This window comes from Schistocerca piceifrons, chromosome 7 (assembly GCF_021461385.2).
Source record: "Schistocerca piceifrons isolate TAMUIC-IGC-003096 chromosome 7, iqSchPice1.1, whole genome shotgun sequence".
NCBI lineage: Eukaryota > Metazoa > Arthropoda > Insecta > Orthoptera > Acrididae > Schistocerca > Schistocerca piceifrons.
In genome coordinates this window covers 311,675,237-311,703,198 of record NC_060144.1, presented here as the reverse complement: position 1 = coordinate 311,703,198, position 27,962 = coordinate 311,675,237, and the positions used below count along the sequence as shown (strand labels likewise).

The 27,962-nt window shown below is 39.3% G+C and overlaps 1 protein-coding gene across 1 annotated transcript in view; it reads left to right on the top strand.

Annotated features, from left to right (window-relative positions):
• The window catches only part of LOC124805100 (thymidine phosphorylase-like), a 176,625-nt gene that overhangs the window by 108,756 nt on the left and 39,907 nt on the right, over window positions 1–27,962 (top strand). Inside the window, exons 5-7 of the mRNA XM_047265543.1 lie at window positions 2,160–2,318; window positions 4,797–4,915; window positions 15,785–15,947. Of these exons, the coding sequence (XP_047121499.1) occupies window positions 2,160–2,318; window positions 4,797–4,915; window positions 15,785–15,947 (441 nt within the window). The remainder of the gene's footprint in view (window positions 1–2,159; window positions 2,319–4,796; window positions 4,916–15,784; window positions 15,948–27,962) is intronic.

The window sequence follows — 27,962 nt, the reverse complement described above, 5'->3', positions numbered from 1 at the left end:
ACTAACCACTCTGCCTGGTAACAGAGACACCTACAACAAAAATGGCCTTCTCTTTGGGGGCCGGTGCAGATGTTGGAGGCATCTGAAAAAGAGGGGAGGGGGGGGGGGGGGGGGAAGGTAGGACAGAGTAGCCAGCACATGCTGCGTCATATGTGGGTGGAGCTGATCATAGTTTAAGGACACCATGCTGTTGGAGGTGTGCACAATGCAGACCTGGGGGCTTCGGCAGTGATGGATGACCACTGGTTTCCATTTAGGGCAGCAGTCAAATCCACAGGTCCAGATGGTGGATCCCAGATGAAACCATTGCAAGACAGATGCTGGTGGGTGATCAAGTGTCGGCTGAATCAGATAAAGCAGTGTATAGTACTGGGGGGGGGGGGGGGGGGGGTGGGGGGGGGGGGGGGGCAAGAAGAAAATCTGCTAGGCTATGATCACTAGCTGGAGTAAACCTATATGAGCACAAGCACCTACTGAGGGTTTTCTCAGGAGAAGATTGTGTGATGTATTTTTTTCACCTGAGTTTTGAAAGTACAGGCAAGCTGCTCCACCTCACCATTGGACTGAGGATGAAATGGAGGGTGCCACAACATTCCAGATGCCACTCTTTGTACAAAAATCCTCAAAATCCTGAGACACAGACTGTGGGCCATTGTCTGTCACAAGCATATATGGCAATCTTTCCAAGGAAAAAATCCCTGTAAGGGTCATGGCCGTAGCCACCATTAATGTGGACAGCAACAAACTACATGAGGAAATTAGGAGAAAATGTCAAGTACAACCATCCAAAAGAAGTTAAGAAGTGTACACACAAAATCAGCATGCCTACACTCCCAGGATTGCTGGGGGCAGGGGAGGGGGTGGGGTGGGGGGTGGGGGCACAGGGGTATAGAGGCCTGTGGTGCCACTTGATGGGCACAGATTAATATAAGCCCAAAGTAAGCAACTGAAAATGTGTAATGCTGGTACATTAATAACTGGCGTAACAACCAGAATGTTGAAGGGAAGCTGGCAAATGTGTACACATTTTATCAAACAGGTGCTGGATGTCAGTTTGTGGGCTGTAGTTCTATGCCTGTTGCACTTTGTTAGTCAACACAGGGGTGATTAATGTGGGCTGTGGATGATGTCCTGTGTATGCTTGATTGGAGACAGATTTGATGATCGAGCAGGCCAAGGCAACATGTTGACACCCCATAGAGCACATTGGGTTACCACAGCAGATGTAATGCTGTTCATGAATGGCAGCACAACAGGTCACATCACCAGACTGACATCAGATTTGCAGTCAGGTGCGTGGAATAACCACGAGAGCATGCCTGCTGTCATACAAAATCACATCCCAGACCATAACTCCAGGTGTAGGTCCAGTGCGTCTAACATGCAGACAGGTTGGTTGCTGCCCTCAGTTGGCCTCCTCCTAAGCAACACATGGCTTTCACTGGCGCCAAAGTGCATTACAAAATGCAACAGACCTCCACCCCATCCCCCAATGAGCTCTTGCTTGACACCACTGAAGTTGCGGAATGTTGGTGCTTCAGAGACAGTGGGATGCACACTACAGGTCATCTGTCTCAGAGCTCTCCTTGAAGTAACTAATTTGTAACAGTTCATAGGGTCACTGTGGTGTCAACTACTGCTCAAATTGCTGCTGCAGATGCAGTACAATGTGCCACAGCCATACACTTAACATGATGGTCTTCTCTCTCGGAACTGCCACATGGCCATCCGGAGCCCAGTCTTCTTGTGCCTGTACATTCTCATGTCCACTGCTGCCAGCAGCCACTTACAGTGGCTACTTTCCTACCAAGTTTTTCAGCAACATTACAGAAGAAACATCCAGCTTCTCATAGCTCTATTATATGATCTCATTCAGACTCAGTGAGGTGTTGATAACTGGCATCTTTGTCACCTTAAAGGCATTCCTAACTAACATCAGCTGCTCACATCAAACCTCAGAGGTAACTAGTGCTTACAACCATTATAGTGTGCATCTAAAGAAAATCTGATTTGCATACACATAGTGGTGCTGCTAGCACAAAATATGAAGAGACATTATCTTTCAGATTGATCCATAACAAAAATAGAAGAATATTTTTAAAGTATAGCTCTTTAAACACACAAAAATATGAAATCTTAATATTTTTTACATTTTTCAGGATTCAAAGTAAATCTCACTCATGGTGAATTGAAAGCAACTCTTCAGCAGGCTGGGTGCTTCATTGCTGGACCAACAGCTCGTTTGGCTCCTGCTGACAAAGAACTTTATAAGAGAAGAGATGTTACTGCCACAGTTGATAGCAATCCTTTAATTATTGGTATGTTTGTGGTATCTTTCAACTTAATCTTCCCTACTATATTTCAAACTCTACTTTTAATAATGTACAGACAGTGCTGGTTGAGAATAACAAATTATTAAGGAATAAAGGAGATCACTCATCAAAAGGCAGAAGTGCTGTATCATTGACAGGTACACAAACAAAGCGTACAGAGCTACACACACACACACACACACACACACACACACACACACACACACACACACACACACAGATATATGCACATGCATGTCGCCCTACATTGTGGTCACTTGATTGCCAGCTCTTCTATGGCCCACAGTGATTGGAAAGAGGTGGCAATTGACTGAGCACAATGTAGGGAGACAGGCATGTGCATATGTGTGTGTGTGTGTGTGTGTGTGTGTGTGTGTGTGTGTGTGTGTGTGTGTGTGTGTGTATATTTGTGTGCATTCCCTCGGGGAATGTATCAAATGAGGTAGTAAATAAGCCTTTTGCAGATATGATAAAATGGTTTGAAACTAATGGTCTCTCCATCAATTTATAAAAGACCAATTATGTTCTTTTTTCCTCTAATACAAATGTTACCAATGAATCTAAAAATGGGCGAATGTGAGATTCTAAAGGTTGAGTGCTCCAAATTCTTGGGTCTGCATATAGACAGCAAGACTTAAATGGCACTACCATATTCAAGATCTGTGGAAAAGGTTAAGCTCAACAACATTTGCCACCGTAAAAACAGCTTACTTTGGCTATTTCCATAAACTTACAGCCTATGGTGTAATATTCTGGGGAAATCAACTAATAGCAAGGAAAGTGTTCCACACACAGAAGCAAGTCATAAGAATTATGTGTGGAGTACATCCTAGACACTCAAGCAGAAATCTATTTAGAGATCTTCAGATCTTTACAACTGCTCAATATATTTTTTCCATGATGTACTCTGCTACAAAAAAATAGCAACTTATTTAAAACAAATAGCCTGTACCATAATTATAACACCAGAAGAAAACTTGATGTTCCTTATGATTCTAAAAACAAAGAGCATGGTGCAGAAGGAGGTTTTATACAGTGGCAGCCAGATTTTTAGTGCCCTTCCACCAATAATTAAAAAACTGGTTGGAAACATACCCAAGTTTAAAGAAAAGCTGAGGCAATGCCTTCTAGATGGATCTTATTATAGTATAGACGAATATCTAAGCCAAAATGCACAATACCCTGGGTATGCTTAAATCTATTTTTGTGACCTTTATGGCCTGATCATCATTCTTTGCCTATCTACATTGTGATTTAAAACTGAAGTGTATGTATATCAATATGTATAACTGAATATAATAGAGGGAAACATTCCACGTGGGAAAAATATATCTAAAAAGAAAGATGATGAAACTTACCAAACAAAAGCGCTGGCAGGTCGATAGACACACTAACAAACACAAACATACACACAAAATTCTAGCTTTCGCAACCAATGGTTGCCTCGTCAGGAAAGAGGGAAGGAGAAGGAAAGACAAAAGGATATGGGTTTTAAGGGAGAGGGTAAGGAGTCATTCCAATCCCGGGAGCGGAAAGACTTACCTTAGGTACCCTAAGGTACCCTTAGGTACCCTTAGGTACCCTAAGGTAAGTCTTTCCGCTCCCGGGATTGGAATGACTCCTTACCCTCTCCCTTAAAACCCATATCCTTTTGTCTTTCCTTCTCCTTCCCTCTTTCCTGACGAGGCAACCATTGGTTGCGAAAGCTAGAATTTTGTGTGTATGTTAGTGTTTGTTAGTGTGTCTATCGACCTGCCAGCGCTTTTGTTTGGTAAGTTTCATCATCTTTCTTTTTAGATATAATATGTATAACTGTATAGACACAGATTGTATAACTGTTTATTCTTGCAGAAGTCAAGTATGATAACTCATATGTCGTCTCCTTCATTCCTAAATAATTCATTAAACTCTACTTTTACTTTGTTGGTGTGCTTTTGAAAGAAAAAACATTGTTTTAAGACTATACTAATGGGGGCAGGGAGTAATAAAAAAGCAAATACTAACCAGCAGAGTGCAGTCACAAAGTAATTGTATGACAGAAAGAAAAAACTGTTAACACAGACTTCATTATAAGGGACAATTTATTCTGCTTGGGACTAGCATCCAGTCAAAAGTAAGTTTATTCTGATTTCTGAACATAAAAGTAACCTATGATTGTTATACAATGACATGAAAGGAAAATAGGACTAAAAGACCCACAGAAGTAGGAAAACAATGGTGTAATACAAGACTGTTAGCTGTAAACAGAAAGGTGACAGGCTCAGATTCAGTGTCTCCTTGTCCCACTGACCTACAGAAAGAAAAAATATATAACTTTAAAGTTCAAGTTGTACGCATTTTCTGTTTTTTCCATTGGTTTCATATTGCCTTTCTGTTTGTTTATTACATCACATATTGGCTTACACTCTGAAAGCTTCAGCAGTTCTTCTTCTTCTTCTTTTGTAGTAATTATACTTGTTTCAGGTTCCATTATTTCGAAGAAAGTAGCTGAGGGGACCAAATTTCTAGTTATGGATATTAAAGTTGGAAATGCTGCATTTTATAAGAAAATTGAGACTGCAAAAGTATTAGGTGAAAATATGGTGAGTGTTATTTGATGTGGGGAAACACAGATAACCTTATTAACACAGTGGTCAGATGGAACAGAAAAGTGTTGAAGGATGCAATTCAAATCTCTCAAATTAGTTCTTTCTCCATATGGCAGCTCTGTGATGTTAACTTTTTATTCTGTTGTTGATATGTGGTTGCCATCTGATACAGTTTTTTGTACTTATTCTCAAGTTGCTTAATGTTACCAGAAGTTCATCATATAAATCATTATTATTACAAGTTACCTAATTAGTGTGCCTGAGAAATTCTCTTGGCTCTTTGAATTTATCAGATTAGGAGCCCAGAGCTGTATTGATTTACAGGACATGTGATAAAATGGAGCATAGTTGATGAGATAGAGAAATATAATTTCCATTGTTCAATGGAATCAATTTTAGTATTAGGAAATTTTGGATTTAGGTGGTGTTAAATCAGATGTATCTACTGGAATTGATTCAAATGATATATTCTGAAATGGTAATTTTTGAAGATAATGATATGGCAGAAGTATACACAAAAAGATGTGCAGTTAGCAACTTTGAAAAAATGTAACAACAAATGCAAGTTTCAAATCATACAGAAAATTGCAGATAATTATATGGAAAATGTCCAAGACAAAGCTACCTCATTTGATATGTCTTTGTCACTATACATTGTTTTTCAATGAAGAGAAATAGCAGATCAGTTGTTAATTTGGAAAACTTTACTAATAATGAAATTTTACTCAAGAAATAACTTGCTTACTGTTCATTTTCTGCAGCTCAACAAATTAGTTCAAGAATAATTATCATCAGGAGCAACATTAGAGGGATTTGATGTTGTTTGCCACCTGTTGTTGACAATGCTGCTGGATTATGATAATCTAGTGACAATACTAGAAATTCTGTCACCAGATACATTAACTCTAGATTTTTTGACGAACTGACTTTCAAATGAAGAGCAGAAGTGTATTCAAGAAAGACCCCATTAAGCAAATGACAGTTTTTTGTTGCAACCAGGTGAATTGAAGTCCATTAATTCATGTAGAAATATTAAATCAAATAAAAAAGCTTCTAATTGTTTTACTTTTTGAGTTTATGATCATGAATTGGAAGGAGACTCTGTCATATTGTCAAAAAGCAAAGAAAAATGAAGCATAGAAACCAAAGCAAAATGCTGCAGGTGCAGTCTCTGATGATCAAGCTGGAAAAGAGAATAGCAAGTTAAGAAAATTTAGCAGCATCATCTCAAATGATTCTGGAGCTACACAGCATTTAATAAATACTGTAGTAATATGCAGTTGAAAAACATAGTGAGATTGAAGTTATAAGTTATGTGAATGAGAAGAAAATACCAGTTTTGATTACAGATATTCTGTCAAATCCAGAACCCCAACTGTAACTTGCAGTGTAAATTAGAAATCTAAAGGTTTGCAAGTCGTTTTTGAAAAGTGTAAAGGTATTATCCAGAAGGACAATGTGGTTCTTGTTGCTGCACAGAGAAATGAGACAAACTTGTACACATTAAATCTTATACATAAAGAACTTGTATGATGGTTAGCTTCATCAACACAGATGACTGAATTATGTTCCAAAAGGTAGGCTCACCTGATTTACAATAACACTCATAAGTTCCAGATGCATCTATGTCTACATTTATACTCTGCAGATCACCATGAGCTGCATGGCATGTCCCGTTGTTACTAGGGTTTCTTCCTGTTCCATTCACATATGGAGCATGGAACGAATGATGTTTTGAATGCCTTTGTATGTGCAGTAATTATTCTAATTTTATCCTCATGATCACTGTGTGATTGCTACATAGGGAGTTGCAGTATATTCCTAGAGTAATCATTCAAAGCCAGTTATTGAAACTTTGTTAATAGACTTTCTTGGGATAGTTTATGTCAAGAGTCTTCCAGTTAAGTTTCTTCAGTATCTCTGTGACACTTTCCCACAGATTAAACAAACCTGTGACCATTTGTGCTGCACTTTTACGCAATCATTCAACATCCCCTGTTAGTTCTATCTGGTACTACTCCCACACACTTGAGCAATATTCTAGAACCAGTCACATGAGTAATTTGAAAGCAGTCTCCTTTGTAGACTGATTGCACTTCCCCAGTATTCCACCCATAAACCAAAGTCATTCATCTGCCTTTCTGTATCCCTGCAAAGTGTTACCCAAATACTTGTACAAGTTGGCCTATTCCAACAGTGATTCACTGATATTATAGTCATGGGTTATTTTCTTTTTTCGTTTTGTGAAGTGCAGAATACTATATTTTTGAACATTTTGAAGCAAGTTGCCAATCTGTGCACCACTTTGAAATCATATCAATACCTGACAACTTCTTTCAGATAGCACTTCATTATAGATAACTGCATCATCTATAAAAAGCCTGATTTTACTATTAACGTTGTCTGCATGGTCATTAATATACAACATGAACAGAAAGAGTCTCAACACACCTCCCTGAGAGATACCCAAAGTTACTTCTACATCTGATGATGACTCTCCTTCCAAGATAACGTGTTACATCCTCCCTACCAAAAAGTCCTCAGTCCAGTCACAAATTTCACTTATCCCTCAATGATCATACTTTTGATGATAAGCATAGGTATATTACTAAGAAATCAGGAAACACAGCATCTACCTGATTGCATTGATCCTAAGCTTTCAGTATATCACATGAGAAAAGTGCAAGTTGGGTTTCACATGATCGATGTTTTCAAAATCCATACTGGTTGGCATTGAGGAGGTCATTCTGTTCAAGATACCTTACTATGTTTGAGCTCAGAATATGTTCTACAATTCTACAAGGAATCAATGTCAAGGATAATGGATGGTAGTCTTGTGGATCACTTCTACTACACTTCTTGCAGGCAGGTGTGACCTGTGCCTTTTTCCAGGAACTAGGCACAGATTTTTGTTCCAGGGATCTACAATAGATAATTGTGGTGTAGACTCTGACAGGGACTCCATCAGGCTCTGGAACTTTGTTCAGTTGTAATGGTTTCAGCTGTTTCTCAACACCACTGACAGTAGTACTTATTTCATTCATATTTTCAGTGGTACAAGGATTAAATTAGGGCAATACTCCTGGGTTTCCCTTAGTAAAGGAACATTTGAAAATGGAGATAAGGATTTCAGCTTTTGCTGTGCTACCATCAATTTCCTATCCTGTCTCATTCACTATGGCCTGGACACTAACTTTGGTGCCACTAACAGACTTTACACATGACCAGAATTTCTTTTGGTTCTGTGAAAGAATACTTGACAATATTTTGCTATGGTGGTCATTGAAGGCATAATGCATTGCTCTCTTGACAGCCAAAAGCATTTCATCCAGTATCTCTTTATCTATAGCCCTGTGCTTTGATTTACAGCTGTTATGCAGTAATCTCTGTTTCTTTAGAAGTTTCTTTACAGTGACTGTATACCATGGAGGTTCCCTCCCATTATTAACTGTTCTACTGGGTACATACCTATCCAGTGCATGGTTAACTATTCTTTTGCTCTTGAGCCAGAGTTCCTCAACATACTCCTGCCCTGTACTGAAAGTTTCAAATTCCTCATTGAGATGTGACACTACTGATTTTTTATCTAATTCACTAAATACATATATCATTGTTTGTTTGTTTTAGTTGCCCTTTGTACTTTGTTAATCATTGTTGTCACAACAGCATCATGGTCACTGATATCAGTATCGAAGTGGACAACCTCAAAGAGGTCGTGTCTATTAGTTACTATTAGATCCAATATATTTCCATCATGAGTGGGGTTCCTAACTATCTGTTCAAGGTAGTGTTCAGAGAAGGCATTTATTAAAGTTTCACAGGATGTCTTACCATGTCCATCACTAACAAAACTAATTTTCCCAATTAGTTGTTGGATGATTAAAGTCTCCACTTGTGTTTACATTATGATTGTGGAACTTACATACAAATGAACTGAGATTTTCTTTAAAGTTTTTGGTTACACAAGGGGATGAGTCTGGTGGGCGATAGAAGTATTCACTTATCATTTTATGCCTACCCTGATACTGAATCTTGCCCAAGCAATATCACATGCAGCTTCAGTTTCTACTTCAGTGGATGTGAGTTTCTTTTCAACTGTGACAAATACACCACCTCCATTTCCCATTTGTCTATCCTTTCAATATACACTTAAATGTTCCCTAAAAATCTCACTGTTATCAATTTAAGGTTTCAACCAGCTTTCTGTACCTAGTATTTTGTGAGCTTTGCTGTTTTTCATGAGCATTTCAAATTCTGGCACTTTGTTGCAAATCCTTCGACAATTTACCTTTAGGATTTAAATACTCTAGCGTGTGGGAGGCATTTCTTTCGATCTTATACTGATACTTCTAGGTTTCCTACAGCTGTCATTATCTGGATTAGATGAAGAGTTGCCTAATCCAAAAAAATCAGCTGCCTGATTAGCAACCTCTGATGTGTAGTCCACACCTGACCCATTTAGGGGGACCCTACAGTTCTCAACCCTATGGTGCAAATCCAGGAATTCACAGCTTAGCTTGTTACAGAACCTTCAAGATCTCTGGTTCAGTCATTCCACTCAACTCAGAACCAAAGGTCCACAATCAGTACTGGGGACAATGCTGCAGATTGTCAGCTTCATGGAAACTCCATGTGCAAGGCTGGTCTTCGCAGCCTTCTCTGCCAGTTTCTGGAATGACCCAAGAATGCCCTCAGAGCCCTGATGATAGGCATCATTTGTTCCAACATGTGCCACAATCTACAGTTGGTTTCGCCCTATTACCTAAATGGCTGCTGGAACAGCTTCTTCAACATGTTGAATGAGGCCCCCAGGCATACACGCTGAGTGCATCTGCTGCCCTTTACTGTCCCTTGTTGCCTTTTCTCTAAAGGGTACCTTCACCCACCAAATGTTTGGAGTGTCAATGAGTAATAGATCCCTACCCTTTTGTGTTTGTGTACTCCTGACACTAGACAAAACAGGTCTCCCCAAAGCAGGTGATGTGAGTCCCACTGGCTCAGTTTCAGTGAAAGACACCTCAAACTTGTTGGTTAGGTGGATCAGTACAGCACCCTGAGTCCTCCATGGTCCCTGTCCACCCTATACAGGATGTGTAGATCTACCATTGAAATGCCACTCACAGTCAAGTGGGTGAGTAATGACTGGTCCTGTACTTTCTGCAGAGGAGACAAGATGCACAAGAGAGGACAGTATTTGATGTACATTTGGTACAGGTATCACAGTTACACAAATCTCAGGAGCTCTTCCAACGTACTGATTTGCAGCAGCTGCCATTTTTTGACAGTAATCTGGGCGATTTCCAGCTGCATACTGATGTCAACCAACTTATCCAGTGTTCAAGAACAGCATTCACAGTGGGGCTGCATTTTGACTGGTGCAGTGTGTTACAAGGCAGTGAACAAATAACTTTAAATTAAACCCACTGATTATCTTTTAATCTGTTGAGCTAAAAAGCAGCTAATTCCCTATAAAAATTGAAGAAAATTTGTAAAACAAGATTTCTATTAACGCAACATAAAAACTTGTGGTAGAAATTGCTAGTTTTCTAAAATATTTTCATGTTAATTATGATTGTTAGCAAATTCGAAAACAGAGTTAATGTATGATAAATGTTGGTAAGATACAGGACTACTTCTCCTTAAGGGAAAACTAGATGTAACACAGTATTTTAGTCAGAAAATCTGCTACAGTAACTAAATCACAAATGCCAATTTGCTACAAATTGCTCGTAGATTATGCAAAGGATAATGGTAGCTTCTGAAAATTCTCAAAAATGCATGTTTATTTGCGTTGATATTCAATGAAGTTCAGGACTGGTCTATTCTTTGGCAGAACTATAAAACATAAATACTGATTTGCTATGAAATAAATTACATATCCAAAACCAGTAACGTAGGAAAATATACTTTTGTAAGTGTCCAAAACTTCTCAAAATATGCTATTTCTCATGTAATAATATTATGAAAAGGAAAATTACTGCTCACCATATAACGGAGATGCTGAGTTGCAGATGGATTTTCCACTGTTTCTCATGTAATTGTACAATGATATGGCCAGGAGAGCGGTGTGCTGACCACATGCCCCTCCATATCCACATCCAGTGACACCTGTGGGCTGAGAATGACATGGCGGCCAGTCGCTACATCTGGGCCTTCATGGCCTGTGCGTAGTTTTAGTTTAATTGAACAATGAAATTAGAGAACTTTTGTTTTGAATGAGGATAGGTCTACTGTTCTCAAAAATTGTAATACAACTGATGATAACAGAACGAGTTTATCACGGCACACATGAATGTTGAAACTTTCACACTGTATCACAATACAAACAGATACTGATACGATCAATGAAAGATTACACAGAAACTATGTGAATAGTAACGTATACGAATCTAGTTCATTAAATTGGCACATGATCTTGTGCATGCAGTCTCACACAAAGGAAAATTCCTAAGTTGGCTTTTATATATAGACCAACATACATATTGCATGAATTTTTCACATAGCTGATTTTGATTTTGGCCATACATATGTCGAAATGACCTGTCCACTGGTATCCAAATAAATTACTAATTTTTAGAGTAAGCACTCAAGCGTCATAGAATGCAGCACCTCTGGTGGAAGCACTCTTAACAGCATTACAAAATTACACACAAAATCCACACAACTTGCTGTGCACTGTAGTGTCACTTCTGTGTGCTACACATGTACTGAATGGAAACAGACACTGCAGCCCACAAAACATGAAGAGGAAACGCAACTAGACCAATTGAAATTATTCATAGTAAATGGACCAGTCACTCCCCAAGTTCGTATGATAAAAAAAGCAACATTTTAACATCTATTGATGACTTTACTCATTTTTACTGTGCATATTTTCAAGAAAGAAAGTCAGAAGTCTGGCGCCCCTGATTGCAGGCTCCCAGGCTGTGCTGAGATGGTAGCCACTGTCGCCTGGGGGTTGGTTAAGGACAAATATTAGATAAATGCATTTCATGTGAAACCCCAGTGGTATGTATCATATTGTGAACTCAAAGTGAATGCTCAAATCTTCACAAAAAGTTTTAAGCTCATTTAATATATACTCTCACCCATCATCACAATGAAGACAGCTGATTTTCAAATTAAAATGAGCTGTAGAGATTGCTTCAAAATTTTTGAAAAACCTTGAGACAAGGCACATCAGGCGATTCCGCTGGTGCGTGATTGGCCGGCTGCAGGAAGTGGAGAGCAGTCCAGCAGAGATATAAGCCTACAACAGATGATATCCCGACACTTTGCCTGAAGATGATGGAGACGCATTCCATCAAAATGTTGCTATGAGATGACGATGCTACTCGGCTGACAACCCGTGAAGACTTCATATATGAAATTCGCAGAGAAAGCCTGCACCCTTCGGCATGAATTCACATTGGGTGTCATCCATCATCCATTTATTCCATTCCTCTCATACACACTTTAAATAGCTTATTTATCAAGACATCAAAAGGTTGTAATTCTGAAGTAAGTCCTCCTGGAATAATAGTAAGCTCAGTATTTCCCTATCTCAATTTCACTTTCACGTAATCTTTAAAATGACTATCAAACTGAACTAGCACAACAGAGACCTATACTTCAATAAAGTACCTCTCCTTCTCTCCCACACTCTGTTAATCTATAATTTAATACCAACACCTGCCATCCAGTCCTTGTGATGTGTGTGAATAACAATCCATGGTGGTATTTCAAAAGGTTTTGGCATTGTTTTGTGCTTGAAAATGGTCATTGGATTAAGTTTAGTACTATCTTCACAACATGAAAGGGTAACAGTGTAGTACATTTTTTCATGTTTTTGTAGTTACAGTTTTGGCAGCTTTCATGGCAACAGTTCTGTTACTTGGCACATCAAATGTCAGAGGAGTTTCATCTATATTCAAGGTTTTATTTAGTTCCACACTAATTTTCTTTTGATGTTGAATAATAAAATAATGTAAAGATAATATTTTGTCTTCATTCTCTTGTGGAATTTTCTGAGATATTTTTGTTTTAGTTTGCATGCTAAGTCTATGACACTTCACAAACGTTTTAAAGTCTCTTAAGTTCCACTCTAGTCCTAGCTTACGAGCATTTAGGTGCATCATTTTTGTATCAATTCGAAAGCCATTTTGATAGTGTCCTCGAATCTGTTTCATGTATCATCTTCTAGTTTTCGCCATTTTGCATTCAGTCCTCTATTTGCTCATTCAGTCTTCCTCTGTTTTTTCAGCTCTTCTTTACTAGCCTGCCAATAGCAAATGGTTTTTGCTTTTAGTGCAGGGCCAAAATGCCACCCAGCTACTCTGTTTCCATATTCTTCAGCATGTGCTATTACTTTCAATTGATAGCCTGCACCATATGAATACCTCATATTTTTCCATTACGAAACCAGCTACTAATGAAAATATGATACTGTTACCAGTAACACAAATCACTTTCAATTCAAGTTCATTGGCATTGTAGAGTGCAATGACACATCATAGGCTAGACAATGTTCTGGGTTTGTGATGGCACGGTGGGAGGGACACAGTATTAGCAAACTTGTGTATCCCCACAACTAATGTTCATCACATCAGTGCAGTGCTGCTACCAGTTGAATCTATTGTTGCAAGATAGTGAAAGGTTTCCTGAGACATCGAATATATGGCAATTTTTCAAGTCTGGTAAGTATTTTAAATCAAATGCTGGACATTTTAATATTTATTTCAAGTATAAGATTTACATGAATTTAGAGGCAATTTTCCAAAGAAAATAGTGTGCCTTATAGTCCATAAAATATGATATATTTAGATCAAACAGCTCAGTTTGGTACTGTACCTTTATTTTCAGCACACACAACCTACTTATAATAGGACTAGGAGTTGTATGGTTTCCCTAATGTCATAAAAATATAGTTTGTTTAGAAATGGAGCATGTTCTGCATAATCAAATGTTCTATGTGCATTGCAGAAAAATCCATACAGACTTGAAGAAAGCATTTAGTTGTAGATTCTATGGAAGTAGTAGATGAAAAGTTTTACCTGTTGCTATATTGTGCTTCATTATTTATAACAAGACTTCAGTAATAAACTGGAGCTAAAGGGATTGGTATAAAGATTAATGGAGAGAAAAATCTCCCTGCTCATAAAGTGCAGTAATGTCAGACTTTTTAGCCCTTTTAGAACATATCCCTCAAGTATTTTTTCATTTATGCAGTATGTCAGCTAGTAACTAATACAGTCGTCATATTTTCTGTTGTAATGAGCAGTATATATCACATACCTTTGTACTGCCTGATAATTTAAAGATCTTCACTATATATAATATGAAAGTGGACAAAACCCCAGAGCAAGTAAATTTATTCAATTAAACTAATGAACCATAGCAATTTATATCTTCTACTTTTGATGAACTGACATTAGTTTTTGTGATAACACTACCTATTGCCTCAACTAATTTAATAAAATAAACCATTGAATTACTGTAAAGAAACAAATATTTTATTTACCCTTGTAACTATGGCTTTACAATTAATTACCTTTCATGCATTTTCATTTGTTAGTGGATTTCTCATTGCTTCTATGATTGTGTGTGTGTGTGTGTGTGTGTGTGTGTGTGTGTGTGTGTGTGGAAAAGGGGGGGGGGGTTGTTATTACATCTAACAAATACATAATGTTGTTTTATGACTTTCTTGTAAAACCTTTGACATTCACAGACTAGTACGCCCAGTTCCTACCCCCACAAGTGTTATCAATGTAAAACAAGCCTCAAGCACCCACCCACTGCCATCTATTACAGTGTCACCTTTGTATGACTTTAAAGACAGATTAAAATTCACTGCACAGGTATCTATGTAGAGATGACATCCACTTAGCTGGTATGATGCATGAAAGGACAAAAAGGAACTATCTGCTTTCTGGATTTTCCATATCAATTTGGTTAGCATGCTTAACACCACCATATGTCTCATGTGACATTACTGCATGCTGTACTACAGGAGCCCTTTGAATCTTCTCATGCAGTACTACTTTCGCTGAATTCCAGAGATGGCAAACTGGCTTCTAAAATATCCTTCTTGCATCCCACCACCCTCAGAATTTAACCTCAATTTATATAATCTCCATTCCATCCCGTACATCCAAATCCTGTGTAGCGTTTTTTAGCAATTTCTCATTTTTTCACATATTCCCCTCCAAAAAAGTACAACCCCTTCCTTCTACTCCCTCCCTCCCACTTTCTCTTTTTTTCCCTTCTTTCAATTCTTTAACTGCATCATTCTCTTCCTTTTCTCTTCCATCCTTATTTGTCACGTTGTCTTTTGTATCATCTTTGAACTATAACTGGCACAATCCTTAAAACAATTAGTAAAAAATAGCTATTCCATTCCTTGTTTTCCTTGTGCTTACTTTTGATAGTACTATTGGATTACATTCATCTCATGAATTTCACAATAATATCACTATGCATGTTTCTGATTAGTTATGTAAGATCAAACTTAGCATGTCTTTTACTTGTCTCAATATATCTGAAGATGTTCAGAGTATGACCAATCAGCTATCACTGTAAATACAAATATGACAATAACTGTAATTAAAATTTTAGAGTAATATTATTATCAACTGGAAAGTTATTGGAAGCGCACTTTTTCAATAAGTAGAAATTACAGTATGGTTTCTGCAATCATGTAGTATCACTACAACATGGAGACACCGTGATTCCCTTTCTGTTTCCTTTAAGAACAATATTGCTATAAATGTTTGACAGTCTGCTGAGGGTTATTTGGGTGACAAAGTAGGTGTCATTCATTTTGAATAACTAAACACATAGTATCTATGTTCAGTTTTTGATGATATTGTGTGTTATCCTTTTCAGATTGAGGTTGCTGATGGCCTAGGAGTAAAGTGTCGAGTTGTACTGTCAAAAATGGATACACCTATTGGAAAGGCAGTTGGTAATGGACTAGAAGTTGCTGAGGCCATTGACTGCCTTAAGGGGAATGGACCCTCAGACTTAAATGATCTTGTCACAACTCTTGGTAAGGGACAGTTTCTAAATGAATCTAAACATAAATATAATATATTTAATAAGCCAAAGTGATACTGTAAGTCACTTTGAAAACTAATATTTATACACTTCAAGAATACAAATAGAAATGATGCACCATAGAGGAATTATCTGAATGGGATGGGAATTGGTAGATGTGATGTCCACGTACAAACAAATTATTACAATTTCAGAAAAATTGGGTGATTTATTCAAAAGAAAGATCTTCATAAATTGAGCAACTCAATAATGCATTGGTCCACCTCTGGCCCTTATGAAACGTGTTATTTGCCTTGGTATTGGTTGAAAGAATTGCTGGATGCCCTCCTGAGGTACATCATGACAAATTCTGTCCAGTTGGCATACTGCATCATCAAAATCCCACGCTGATTAGAGGGCGCTGCCCATAATGCTTGAAACATTCCCAATTGGGGAGAGATCTGGAGCACTTGCTGGCCAAGGTAAGATTTGGAAAGCATGGAGACAAGCAATACAAACTCTCACCATGTGCGGGAAGATATTACCTTGCTGAAATATAAGCCCAGGATGGGTGTAGAATATCACTGTTCTGTGAGAATGCCAGGGATGACTACCAAAAGGGTCCTGATATCAAAAGAAATGGCACCCCAGACCATCACTCCTGGTTGTTGGGCCATATGGCAGGTGACAGTCAGGTTGGTATCCCATCACTGTCCAGAATGTATGCAGACATGTCTTCGATGTGGGACCTCATTGGCTGTAGTGATGAGTCCCACTTTGAACTAAGTGTTTATGACCAGTGGAGACTTGTCTGGAGATGCATCAGACAGTGATGGGAATACTAACCTGACTGTTGCCGCCATATGGCCTGACATCCGGGAGTGGTGGTCTGGGTTGTAATTTCATTTCGTAGCAGAATGCCTTTGGTGGTCATCTACAGCACCCTTAAAGCACAGTGGTACATTGATCATATTCTCCACCCTGTTTTATTGTCTTTCATGGCAAGCCATCCTAAGCTTACAATTAAGTAAGATTAAGTAAGATGATGCGCCCACTCCCCCCCCCCCCCCCCCCCTCACCACCACCACACACACACACACACACACACACACACACACACACACACACACACACACACACACACATGGTGAGAGAGTCTACTGCTTGTCTTTGTGCTTGACAAACCCTACCTTTATCAGAAAGGTCTCCATATCTCTCCCCAACTGAGAACATTAGAGGATTATGGGCAAGGCCCTCAAACCAGCTCAGGGTTTTGATGATCTAGCTCATCGAATGGACAGAATTTGGCACAATATCTCTCAGCAGAACATCCAACAACTCTATCAATCAATTCCAAGCTGAATAACTGCTTTGTTTGTACAAGTACATGATGTCTACTGATTTCTGTCTCATTTGGATAATTCATATGTGGTTCTTTATTTTTATTTTTTTAAAATTATTTTTAAGAGTATGTGTGTGATGATATACCAAAGAATTATCTGCTTCGCAGAACACTCCACTATTATTGTCCACACCAAGCCTAATTAAATTTCTAACTAATCATGATAAGTAAAACTATGGAACCTGAAAGCTTCTATTTTTAAATTTTGATGGTCTTGTATTAACAATGCAATAAACTACAAGAATGCTAAATGAGTTAACACACAGAGGTAGACAAATTTATTCTTTCATTAAGTCACTGGTACTCAGTTAAACTGTGAATAACGTAAGATATAAACAAACAATGGAAATCCTGAGTTGGAAATGAACAATATTACAAAAAGGATAGATTGCTACTCATCATAAAAATGACATGTTAAGTTGTAGACAGGTTCAATGAAAATTTCTGCTATGCACTAAGCTTTTGGCCAAAGCCTCCTTCAGAAAGGGAAGGAAACAAACACACATTCACACATGCAACCACCCCTCATGCACACACGAGTGCTATCTTGAGCTACAACAGCCGGAATGATGCAACTGAATTGAATAGAATCAGCAATTTGGAGTGGGGGAAAAGAAGCAGGAGGGATAATAGAGTATGAGTGGGGGAGACAAGTGAGTGCTGCCTGGTGGGGCACGCACAGACTAGATGGTGGCGGGAGGGGAGGTGTTGGGGGAGGTGGGGGGGGGGGGGGGGGGGGGGGGTGGGAAGGAAATAGGGAGCGGAAAAGAGAAGGAGTAAAGACTGGAGGATGTGTTAGCAGAGAGCACTACATAATGAGGGTGAGGGAACATGAAGTGGGAGAAGGTGATATAACAGAGGGGGCAGAAGCTCTTGAGTGGATAGTGTAGGGACAGTAGATTACCATAGGTTCAAGCAGCGATAGCTTCAGGAGGAGAGAATGCAGTGTAATGATAATTCCCATCTGTGATATTCAGAAAACCTGGTGTTGATGGGGAGAATACAGATGGCAGGGGTTGAGAAGCAGCCATTGTAATCTAGCATGTTACTTTCAGGTTGCACATTGTGCCACAGGGTGATCCACTTTGCTCTTTGCCACACTCCTAGTGAGCAGTTGGTTGATAGTCATACCAATATAATGCTGTGCAATGATTGCAGCAGAGCTGAGGGGCTACTCACAAAGTGAGATCCAATTAGTCACAAACTGGAAATCACTACAAAAATAAAAAAAATGTTTCATTTGCAGCAGTTAGCTGTACCTTCCAGCTACTTCTCTCCATAGTTGCCACTCCAACTTTCCATTACCCTCATCATGGAAGGCAGCCACCTGTGTTTTCCACCAATTCTCTACACTTGTCTACAGCTCATTGTCTGTGCCAAAATGTTGTTTTAAGAACCAGTAGCTCATGTGAGAAGAGATGAAAAAAGATGAAAAACAGAGGGAGCCAATTACGGGCTGTATTGTGGGTGATCAAACACTCCCCATCAAAAATGTTGCAGGAGCACCTTCATTGCCCCTGCAGAGTGAGCCTGAGAACTGTCATGAACAAGAAAATGCAAGAAATTTGTGTTATGTTGGCTGCAGCACATCAGGCAAAATCTCACACCAGGCCCTCATACATGGTGGGAGACACTGTTGTTCTAGGCATCTTTACGTGTTCACTGTGTGCTCTGCTCAGAACTGAAAAGAGAGACATGACACAATTGACAGGTGTACTAGAGGACTGCACAACACATCCATGCAAAGCTACATTGGAGCCTTGCTGTAGTTTCCATTTTATGCCCAATCACATCTTATTTTATGAATAGCCCTTGTAAAACATGGCTGCTTTCACAGGTGGCCCAGTCTCTGACAGGGTATGATAAGCCTGTGACAGGATGGGGATGGAAGTGCTGGGTGGGTCTTGCATATTGGTGTCCCACAGGCATATGATCCCAGTGGCAAGTGGTTGGGACTGGGGATGGCCTAGGAATGGATTAGAATGTTATGGATGTTGGGTGGGTGGTGGGACATCCCTTTAGGAGGGGTGAGAATGATCCTGAGTAGGATGTTCCTCATTTAAGGGGATGATTGTACATTTTCAAAGCCCTGATGAAGAATGTAGCTCATAGGTGCCAGTCAGGGGTGGCAAGGGGTGACAAAGGGGCTGCTCCTTTGTAGCTGGTTCTTTGTGGCAGTGCAAGGATTGGGGTGGCACAAGAAATCTGTTTACAGACTGGGTCTGTTTATAGTGTCTTTGTGAGACCTTTAGCATTCTGTAAAACAGCTGCAAAGGAGCCCCCCTTTGTCACACATTACCTCCCCGGACTGGAACCACTGAACCACATCCTTTGTCAGGACTTTGATTATGTATCATCATACCCTGAAATGAAGGATATCTTACCCAAAATCCTTCCCATAACTCCTAAAGTGCTATTGTGTCACGACCTGCCCTCCACAACATCCTAGTCCATCCACATGCCATTCCCAACCCCAACTCCTTGGCATTTGATTCATACCCCTGTGGAAGACCCAGGTGCATGACCTGTCCAATCCATGCACCCAGCACTTCCTACTCGAGTCCTGTTAGAGGCTTCATCATATATTTCATATGTTTATTTATTAGCCATTCAGCATGTTTACCATGCATTTGGCCTTGTCAAAATACATTTTACATATTTCATAAAAGTATAGTTGTTACGAATTTTTACATTTTACATTATGCACACATATCGATACATCTTTTTAGTAGTTAGTAATTTGTACATGTTACTCATATCATCATTTTCATATACATAAATACATATAAAAAAACAAAGATGAGGTGACTTACCGAACAAAAGCGCTGGCAGGTCGATAGACACACAAACAAACACAAACACACACACAAAATTCAAGCTTTCGCAACAAACTGTTGCCTCATCAGGAAAGAGGTAAGGAGAGGGGAAGACGAAAGGAAGTGGGTTTTAAAGGAGAGGGTAAGGAGTCATTCCAATCCCGGGAGCGGAAAGACTTACCTTAGGGGGAAAAAAGGACAGGTATACACTCGCACACACGCACATATCCATCCACACAAACAGACACAAGCAGACATATTTATATGTCTGCTTGTGTCTGTTTGTGTGGATGGATATGTGCGTGTGTGCGAGTGTATACCTGTCCTTTTTTCCCCCTAAGGTAAGTCTTTCCGCTCCCGGGATTGGAATGACTCCTTACCCTCTCCTTTAAAACCCACTTCCTTTCGTCTTCCCCTCTCCTTACCTCTTTCCTGATGAGGCAACAGTTTGTTGCGAAAGCTTGAATTTTGTGTGTGTGTTTGTGTTTGTTTGTGTGTCTATCGACCTGCCAGCGCTTTTGTTCGGTAAGTCACCTCATCTTTGTTTTTATATATAATTTTTCCCACGTGGAATGTTTCCTTCCATTATATTAAATACATATAAATACATAAACTTCTTACTAATCAGACAATTTCAGCAGTAATCATTATACAGTTTACATTCAAGAATTAATTATACGCTTTTACACATTTAGTTAATGATACATACATTATTTCAGTATTTATACGTTCCTTCCAAATTACTTCCAATATATTCTTCAATTGAGTAGTATGCTTTATTTTTGAGCCATGTGTCTAATACCTCCTTAAATTTAAAGAGGGTGAGGGTTTTGACAGATTGTGGCAGTTTACTATGTAACTTTAGACTTAGGTGTTTGTGACTGTTGTGTGTCAGTGACAGTCTAGAATATGGTATATCAAGCATGCAGTTGTTTCGAATGCTGTGCAAATGTAAATTCATTCTCTGTGTAAATTGTTGTATTTTTTTATGTATATTAAGCAGTTATACATATAGAGGCTTGGGAGTGTCATTATGTTTAATACACTGAAGTGCTCCTTACAGGTTTCTCTTGGACCCAATCCTTGTATACATCTAATTGCTTTTTTTGCCATTTGAATACATGGTTTGTGCCTGGTGAATTACCCCATAACAGAATCCTGTATTGTAGCTGTGACTGAAAGAATGTATAGTAGCAAAGCATGAATAAACTTTTACTGACAGAATATCTTAGTTTATACAGCAGGAGTATTACGCGTGCATGTTTGCCTGTCAGATAGCTTATATGGTCATCCCATGAGAGCCTTTGGTCTATTTTTAGTCCCAGTAGTTTCACAGTGTGATTCTCTGCTTACCGTGACTTCAGTTTAAAATAAATTTCCTCTGTTTTTGTGTTGTTTATACACCACACCCTACGTTTTTCAAAAAGTTCATTATTTTTGTTTACCACCTCTTGCATATTCTCATCTGTGGAGATCATGGTCATATCATCGGCATAGAAAATATTTTTGGGGCTATACAGTTTGAGAAGTCATTAACATAGATTAGTGGTTCCCAACAGGTGATCCGCGAGCTATACCGGAGGGGTTCGCAAGATGCTATTAGAATAAAAAATATATTAAATATATTTCGTATGATAACAGATTTTTTGTTTTGGCCACTTCCTGCATGAGCAGAGCTTTAGCTAATGCTAACTTCTGTGTCTAGCGTCTTCCGAGAGCCAACTGATACAAGCACGCTCTAGCGCAAAACTAGAATTAGATAGAGGCAAATAGTTGTGCTGTATGCCATTAGACTGTGCGCATTGCCTCTTTGCAGCTGACAACTGACAGTTACTTTACAGAAGCATTTCTGATGACAATTGGCCATTGTTAATTTATTTGCAGTGCTTTCACAGACTGTGTTGTTTACATATTCAATATTCTGTGTTAAATAGTTTTTTGTGGAAGCTACAGTTCGCGTAGTTAAAAATGGACCGTTGGTTAAAAACTGGTTTGTTAAAACGAGAAAGGCCTACAGATGAAGAGGAAGATTATGCATTTGATGTTCTAGCAAGTAAGTCAGTGACTCTCAAACCAAATTTGTCAGTGTCCATTGAACCTAAATTGTCGGTGTGCCTTGAACCTAACCGTTCCAAGATCAGTGTTAAGCTTACTGGAAAATTTAGAAAATATAACTCTGATTACTTGGAAATCCATTTTACATTCACTGGACCTGAGCAACAGCCTAAACGTAAATGTGTAATTTGCTACGAAAGCCTTTCGAATGAATGTATGAAACCAGAAAAACTCCGGCACCATCTTGAAACAAAGCACCCAGAGTACAAAAGTAAGTCATTAGATTTTTTCAAAAATAAATTAGGAGAGTTGAAAACATCTCGTAAAACAATTACCAAATACTGATGTGCAAATGTAAACGAAAATGCAGCCCTTGCATCTTACGAGATGGCTCAACTTGTTGCTAAATGTGAGAAAAACCACACAATTGCTGAGGAACTTATACTGCCATCAGCAGTAATACTTTGCAAAAGAATGTTAGGTGATGCAGCTACTAAGGTAATAGGAACTGTCCCATTCTCAAATAATACTGTTCAAAGATGAAGTACTGATATGGCAGTTAACATCGAAGAAACATTCCTGGCTAGACATTACATGAGTGACACGTACGCAATACAATTGGATAAAAGTGCAGACATATCAAAAAAAGCTATAATGTTGGTTTTTGCATGATTCTTATGGGAGGACCAAGTGTTTGAAAATTTTCTTTTTTCATGTGAACTACTGTATACAACAGCAGATGATATTTTTACTACATTAAATAATTATCTCAATGAACACGATGTCACCTGGAAAAAAAGTGTAGGCTTGATGATGGATGGAGCAAAGTCAATGGCTCTCAAAAAAATTGGACTTCTAGCTTGTATCAAAGCAGTAGCCCCTGAGGTAGAATGGACTCACTGTTGTATCCACTGTGAAACCTTAGTAGCCAAAAGATTGCCTGAACCTTTGCAAAAGATACTTAATGAAGTAGTTCAAATCATCAATTTCATTAAAACTTGACATCTGCAATACAGATTATTTTCTTTATTGTGTAAAGAGATTGGCAGTGAGCATGAGCAACTTCTTATTCATATGGAAGTAAAATGGCTTTCTTGAGGTAGGATCATGTCAAGATTTTTTGAACTTAGAGACGAGGTTCGTGTCTAGCTTCTTGACACAAAGTATGCGGATTTTCTCACTAACTTCTCTTGGCTTTGCTCAGTTGCGTACTTAGCTGATGTGTTTGAACACTTGAATGTGTTAAACTTGAGTTAAAAGGAAAAATGTAGACATGTTCAAAGTTGAGGATAAGATAAGTGCTATGGTCAAAAAGTGTCAGATCTGAGTGTCAAGGAAAGAAAACAAGTCACTAACTTTTCTACTTTAAAACAATTCTTGGAGTCATCAGAGGAGAGTTTGCCTGACCAGATCAAGATCACTGTAGCCAAGCATCTATGCAGTCTAGCCACCACTTTTAGAGAGTGTTTCCCTGAACCTGACCCTGATGACAGATAGATTCAAAATCCCTTCAGCTGTGAAGAAATAGACAAAATCCAAGACCACACTGAAGAAGAGCAAGATCAACTTGTGGATCTGTCCAGCTGTGGTACGATGATAAACATCTTCATTGGTCAAAAAATTACAGACTTCTGGGCATCAGCATGCAAGGACTACAAGATACTTGGAGATAAGGCAATGGAAAAGATCCTTCTATTTGCAACCACGTATTGGTGTGAGCAAGCATTTTCTTCCATGTGTTTCATGAGAAACAAATATAGGAATCGGCTTGACGTGCGGTCAGATTTCAGAGTGAAAGTTTCAAGTTTGGAACCTAATATTTCAGAAATAATGGACTCAAAGGTCAGATTGAACTCATCTCATTAAGAACTGAAAATTAAACCTAACTGTATACTGATGGAGTACACTGTTGTTCAAAATGGTTCAAATGGCTCTGAGCACTATGGGACTTAACTTCTGAGGCCATCAGCCCCCTAGAACTTAGAACTACTTAAACCTAACTAACCTAAGGACATCACACACATCCATGCCTGAGGCAGGATTCGAACCTGCGACCGTAGTGGTCGTGTGGTTCTAGACTGAATACTCTGTTGTAACTGTATTTTTTTTCCCAAATAAATAATACCTTGTATGAAATTAGTGTTTTCTTATTTTTCACGCATGTCTACTCAATGCAATCTCAAGTGTAAGACCAATACACTCAGTTTTAATTTTTTCCTGTAATTTTCAGTTCATACTCAATTTTTATTTTTTAAGGAGTTTGTTATGCTAAACACCCAGATTTGAAGACAAAGATTTTGAGCAATAATCAAACATTTAACAATAACAATGACGGCTAAACTGAAAAAGTTTTCAGCTCAATATTTTTTCAATAATGAAATAGAAAACATATAAAAAGACTCTTAATTTGGCTTTTTTAGTTACTTGATACTGTGATATGACAAGGTACCTCAATGAGAGGGTCCTCGAGAAAATTTTGTTGGGAACCCCTGACATAGATAATAAAGAGGAAGTGTCCAAGGACGGAGCCCTGTGGAATTCCTCTCTTAATTTTCATTAGATCTGACCTTTCATTATTCACATACACTAACTGTTGTCTGTTATTTATATACGACTTAATCAAATTAAGTGGTTTGTCTGCAATACCATAATATTCTAATTTGTTAACAATTATCTCATGTGATACTGAATCAAATGCTTTGATTAAGTATATTAGTGTTGCACAGGTGGTCAGTTTCCTTTCAAAAGGATTGTGGATTTCAGTTATCAGACTTTCAATAGCTTTTATGGTTGACTGATTAGTTCTAAATCCAAACTGGCTGTCATTAAGTAATTTAGTGCCCTCAAAATACATGTAAATCTGTGTGTGTGAGCAGCTCTCTACAATTTTGGCCAGTATAGGGACAACTGATATTGGTCTATAGTTATCTGGTGTTCCTCTGTCGCCCTTTTTGTATATGTGAAGTGTAACCATAATTCATCTCACCCCATCAGGGGCCAAGCCACCTGTGAAAGCAGCGTGTCATAAATCAGCTTTACCACAGTCATTGCACAGATTTTTATATTGATTTGACTACCAGCCAGTTGTCCACTGCCAAACTGTGGCCAAGATTGAGGTGGACCACCCTGTGGCACAACATGCAGCTAAACTTAAGCTGCTTCACAGACTGGGCCATTGGTTCCTCCCCTCCACCACCAGATTTTCCGAACTGCTCAGATGGAAGTTATCATTACAACACATTCTCTGCTCCTTAAATCATCCTAGCACCAACCTATGATAACCTACTATCTCCATACCCTCCACCCGTCAGTTTCCACCCCCTCTGTTGTATCACGTCCTCCAATTCATGTCCCTGTGCCCTTAATGTGCACTGCTTCGTGCCAATGCAACCACTGGTCTTTTTCCCTTCTCCACTCCTCTCTTTTTCCATTCCTCATGCTCCCTCTCCCTCCCCCCCCCCCCTCCCCATCACCATCTCCCCCGGCCATTTAACCTTCACCTGGCAGTCTTTTCTTGCCACCATTCAATCCCTGTCACATCTCTTCCACCAACTGTAGCCTGCTATCCCTCCATCTTCCCAGATTGCTTCTCCTGTTCAATACAATTGCATTCTGGCTGGAGCAGCCAAAAATTATTGTCATGTGTGCATGAGGTGTGCATATTTGTGTCGCTGTGTGTGTTTTATTTCCCTTCTGAAGAAGGCTTTGGCGAAAAGCACAGCATGTGACAGTCTATTCTTTGTGCCTTTCTGCCATTCAGCAGCAATCTACTCTTATCATAGTACCTATCCTATCATAATAGACGGGGCCTGGCCTCTGATGGGGTAGGATAAGCCTGTGAAAGGACTTGAACAGGAGGTGGTGGATGGGTGGATTGGCTGGGTCTTACACCTGGGTTCTCCACAGGGGTATGATCCTTGTGGAAAGCATTAGGGATTGGGAGTGGCATAGGGATTGATTAGGATTTTCTGAAGGTTGAGTAGGTGACACAACACCACTTTACGAGGGGTGCCAATGATCTCAGGTGGGACGTCCGTCGTTTCAGAGCATGATGTTGCATATGAAATATTATGAGTTTAGTTACTGTAGTCTGATAGTTCCTGTTACAGACCAGATGATTTGTTCTGGCATCCCTCTATCCTGACCTACCCAAAAACCATTCTCTTTACCATGGTGGGAGGCCTGCATCTTTCAGTGATACAGATAGCTGTACCATACATACAACTATGATTGGGGTACATCTGTGGAGAAGCTAGATTAATGTGTAGTTCCTAAAGTGGGACAGCAGGCTTTCAGTAGTTGGAGGGACAACAGTGCATATGACTGACTGAAATGGCCTTGTAACAATAGCTTTCTAACTTACCTGCCTCATAGAGAGATCTCTGACTGGCAAAATGTTAGTTTTTTTTTTTTTTTTCCTGATGAAACATTCTCTTGAGTAGCTCCTGTTTGGAGATCTGAATAGGTGACTATTTTACACCTAGAGATTATGGCTTGGAGGAACCCTGACAACAATGCCACCATGTTGAATAATGCTTTTCATGCAGCCACAGGATGTCATGTTAAGACTCTTAACTTTGTGCAATAGGCCAAATGGTGTGCAACTTCACTCCCAACGTCCATGGCGAGGTCCATCTGTGCAACCATGACACCATGCAATGTAGCACAGATGGGGCCAACAACATGCTGAATGGATCTCTCAGGATTGGCATCATGTTCTCTTCACCAATGGGTGTTGCATATGCCTTCAACCAGACAATCGTTGGAGACATCCTTGGAGGCAACCTGGTCAGGCTGAACGCCTTAGACACACTGTCCAGTGAGTGCAGAAAGGTGGAAGTCCCCTGCTGCTTTAGGGTGGCATTATGTGGGGCCAACATAGACCACTGGTGGTCATGGAAGGCACCATAATGGCTGTACGATATGTGAATGCCATCCTCCGATCAATAGTGCAACCATATCTTCATGGATTACAATTCTCACCCCATCGTGCACATCTTGTGAATGACTTCCTTCAGGATGGTGACATTGTTTGACTAGAGTGGTCAGCATATTGTCCAGATATGAACCCTATCGAACATGCCTGTGAAAAGGGCTGTTTATGGACAATGTGACCCACCACCCACTCTGAGGGATCCACACTGGATCGCCATAGAGGAGTGGGACAGACTGGACCAACAGTGCTTTGATGAACTTGTGGATAGTATGCCACGACAAATACAGGATGCATCAATACAAGAGGATGTGCTACTGGGTATTAGAAGTACCGGCATGTACAGCAATCTGGACCACCACCTCTGAAGGTCTCGCAGCATGGTGGTACAACATGCAATGTGTGGTTTTCATAAACAATAAAAATGGCGGAAATGTTGTTTATGTTGATCTCTATTCCAATTTTCTGTACAGGTTCCAGAACTCTCGGAATTGAGGTGATGCAAAATTTGTTTTATGTGTGTATTATGGCTGATTTATGAACATTGTGTGGAGTGTATAGGAAAGGTTAAAAGTATCTTGGTGACCCAGGGTATGAATGACTTATTGAAGTTTAGAACTAATAAAATAATAAAAAGATGTAGTGAACACATTGTAAAACTGCTAACATATTTATGCAATAGTTCACTGGCATCTTGTCTAAAAATTGCAAAATTGAAACCAATCTACAAAAGAGGAAACACATAAGAAATTAGCAACTACAGGCCAATTGCCAAATTGTCTGGCTTGTCAAAAATTCTGGAGAAAGTCTTCCATAAAATAC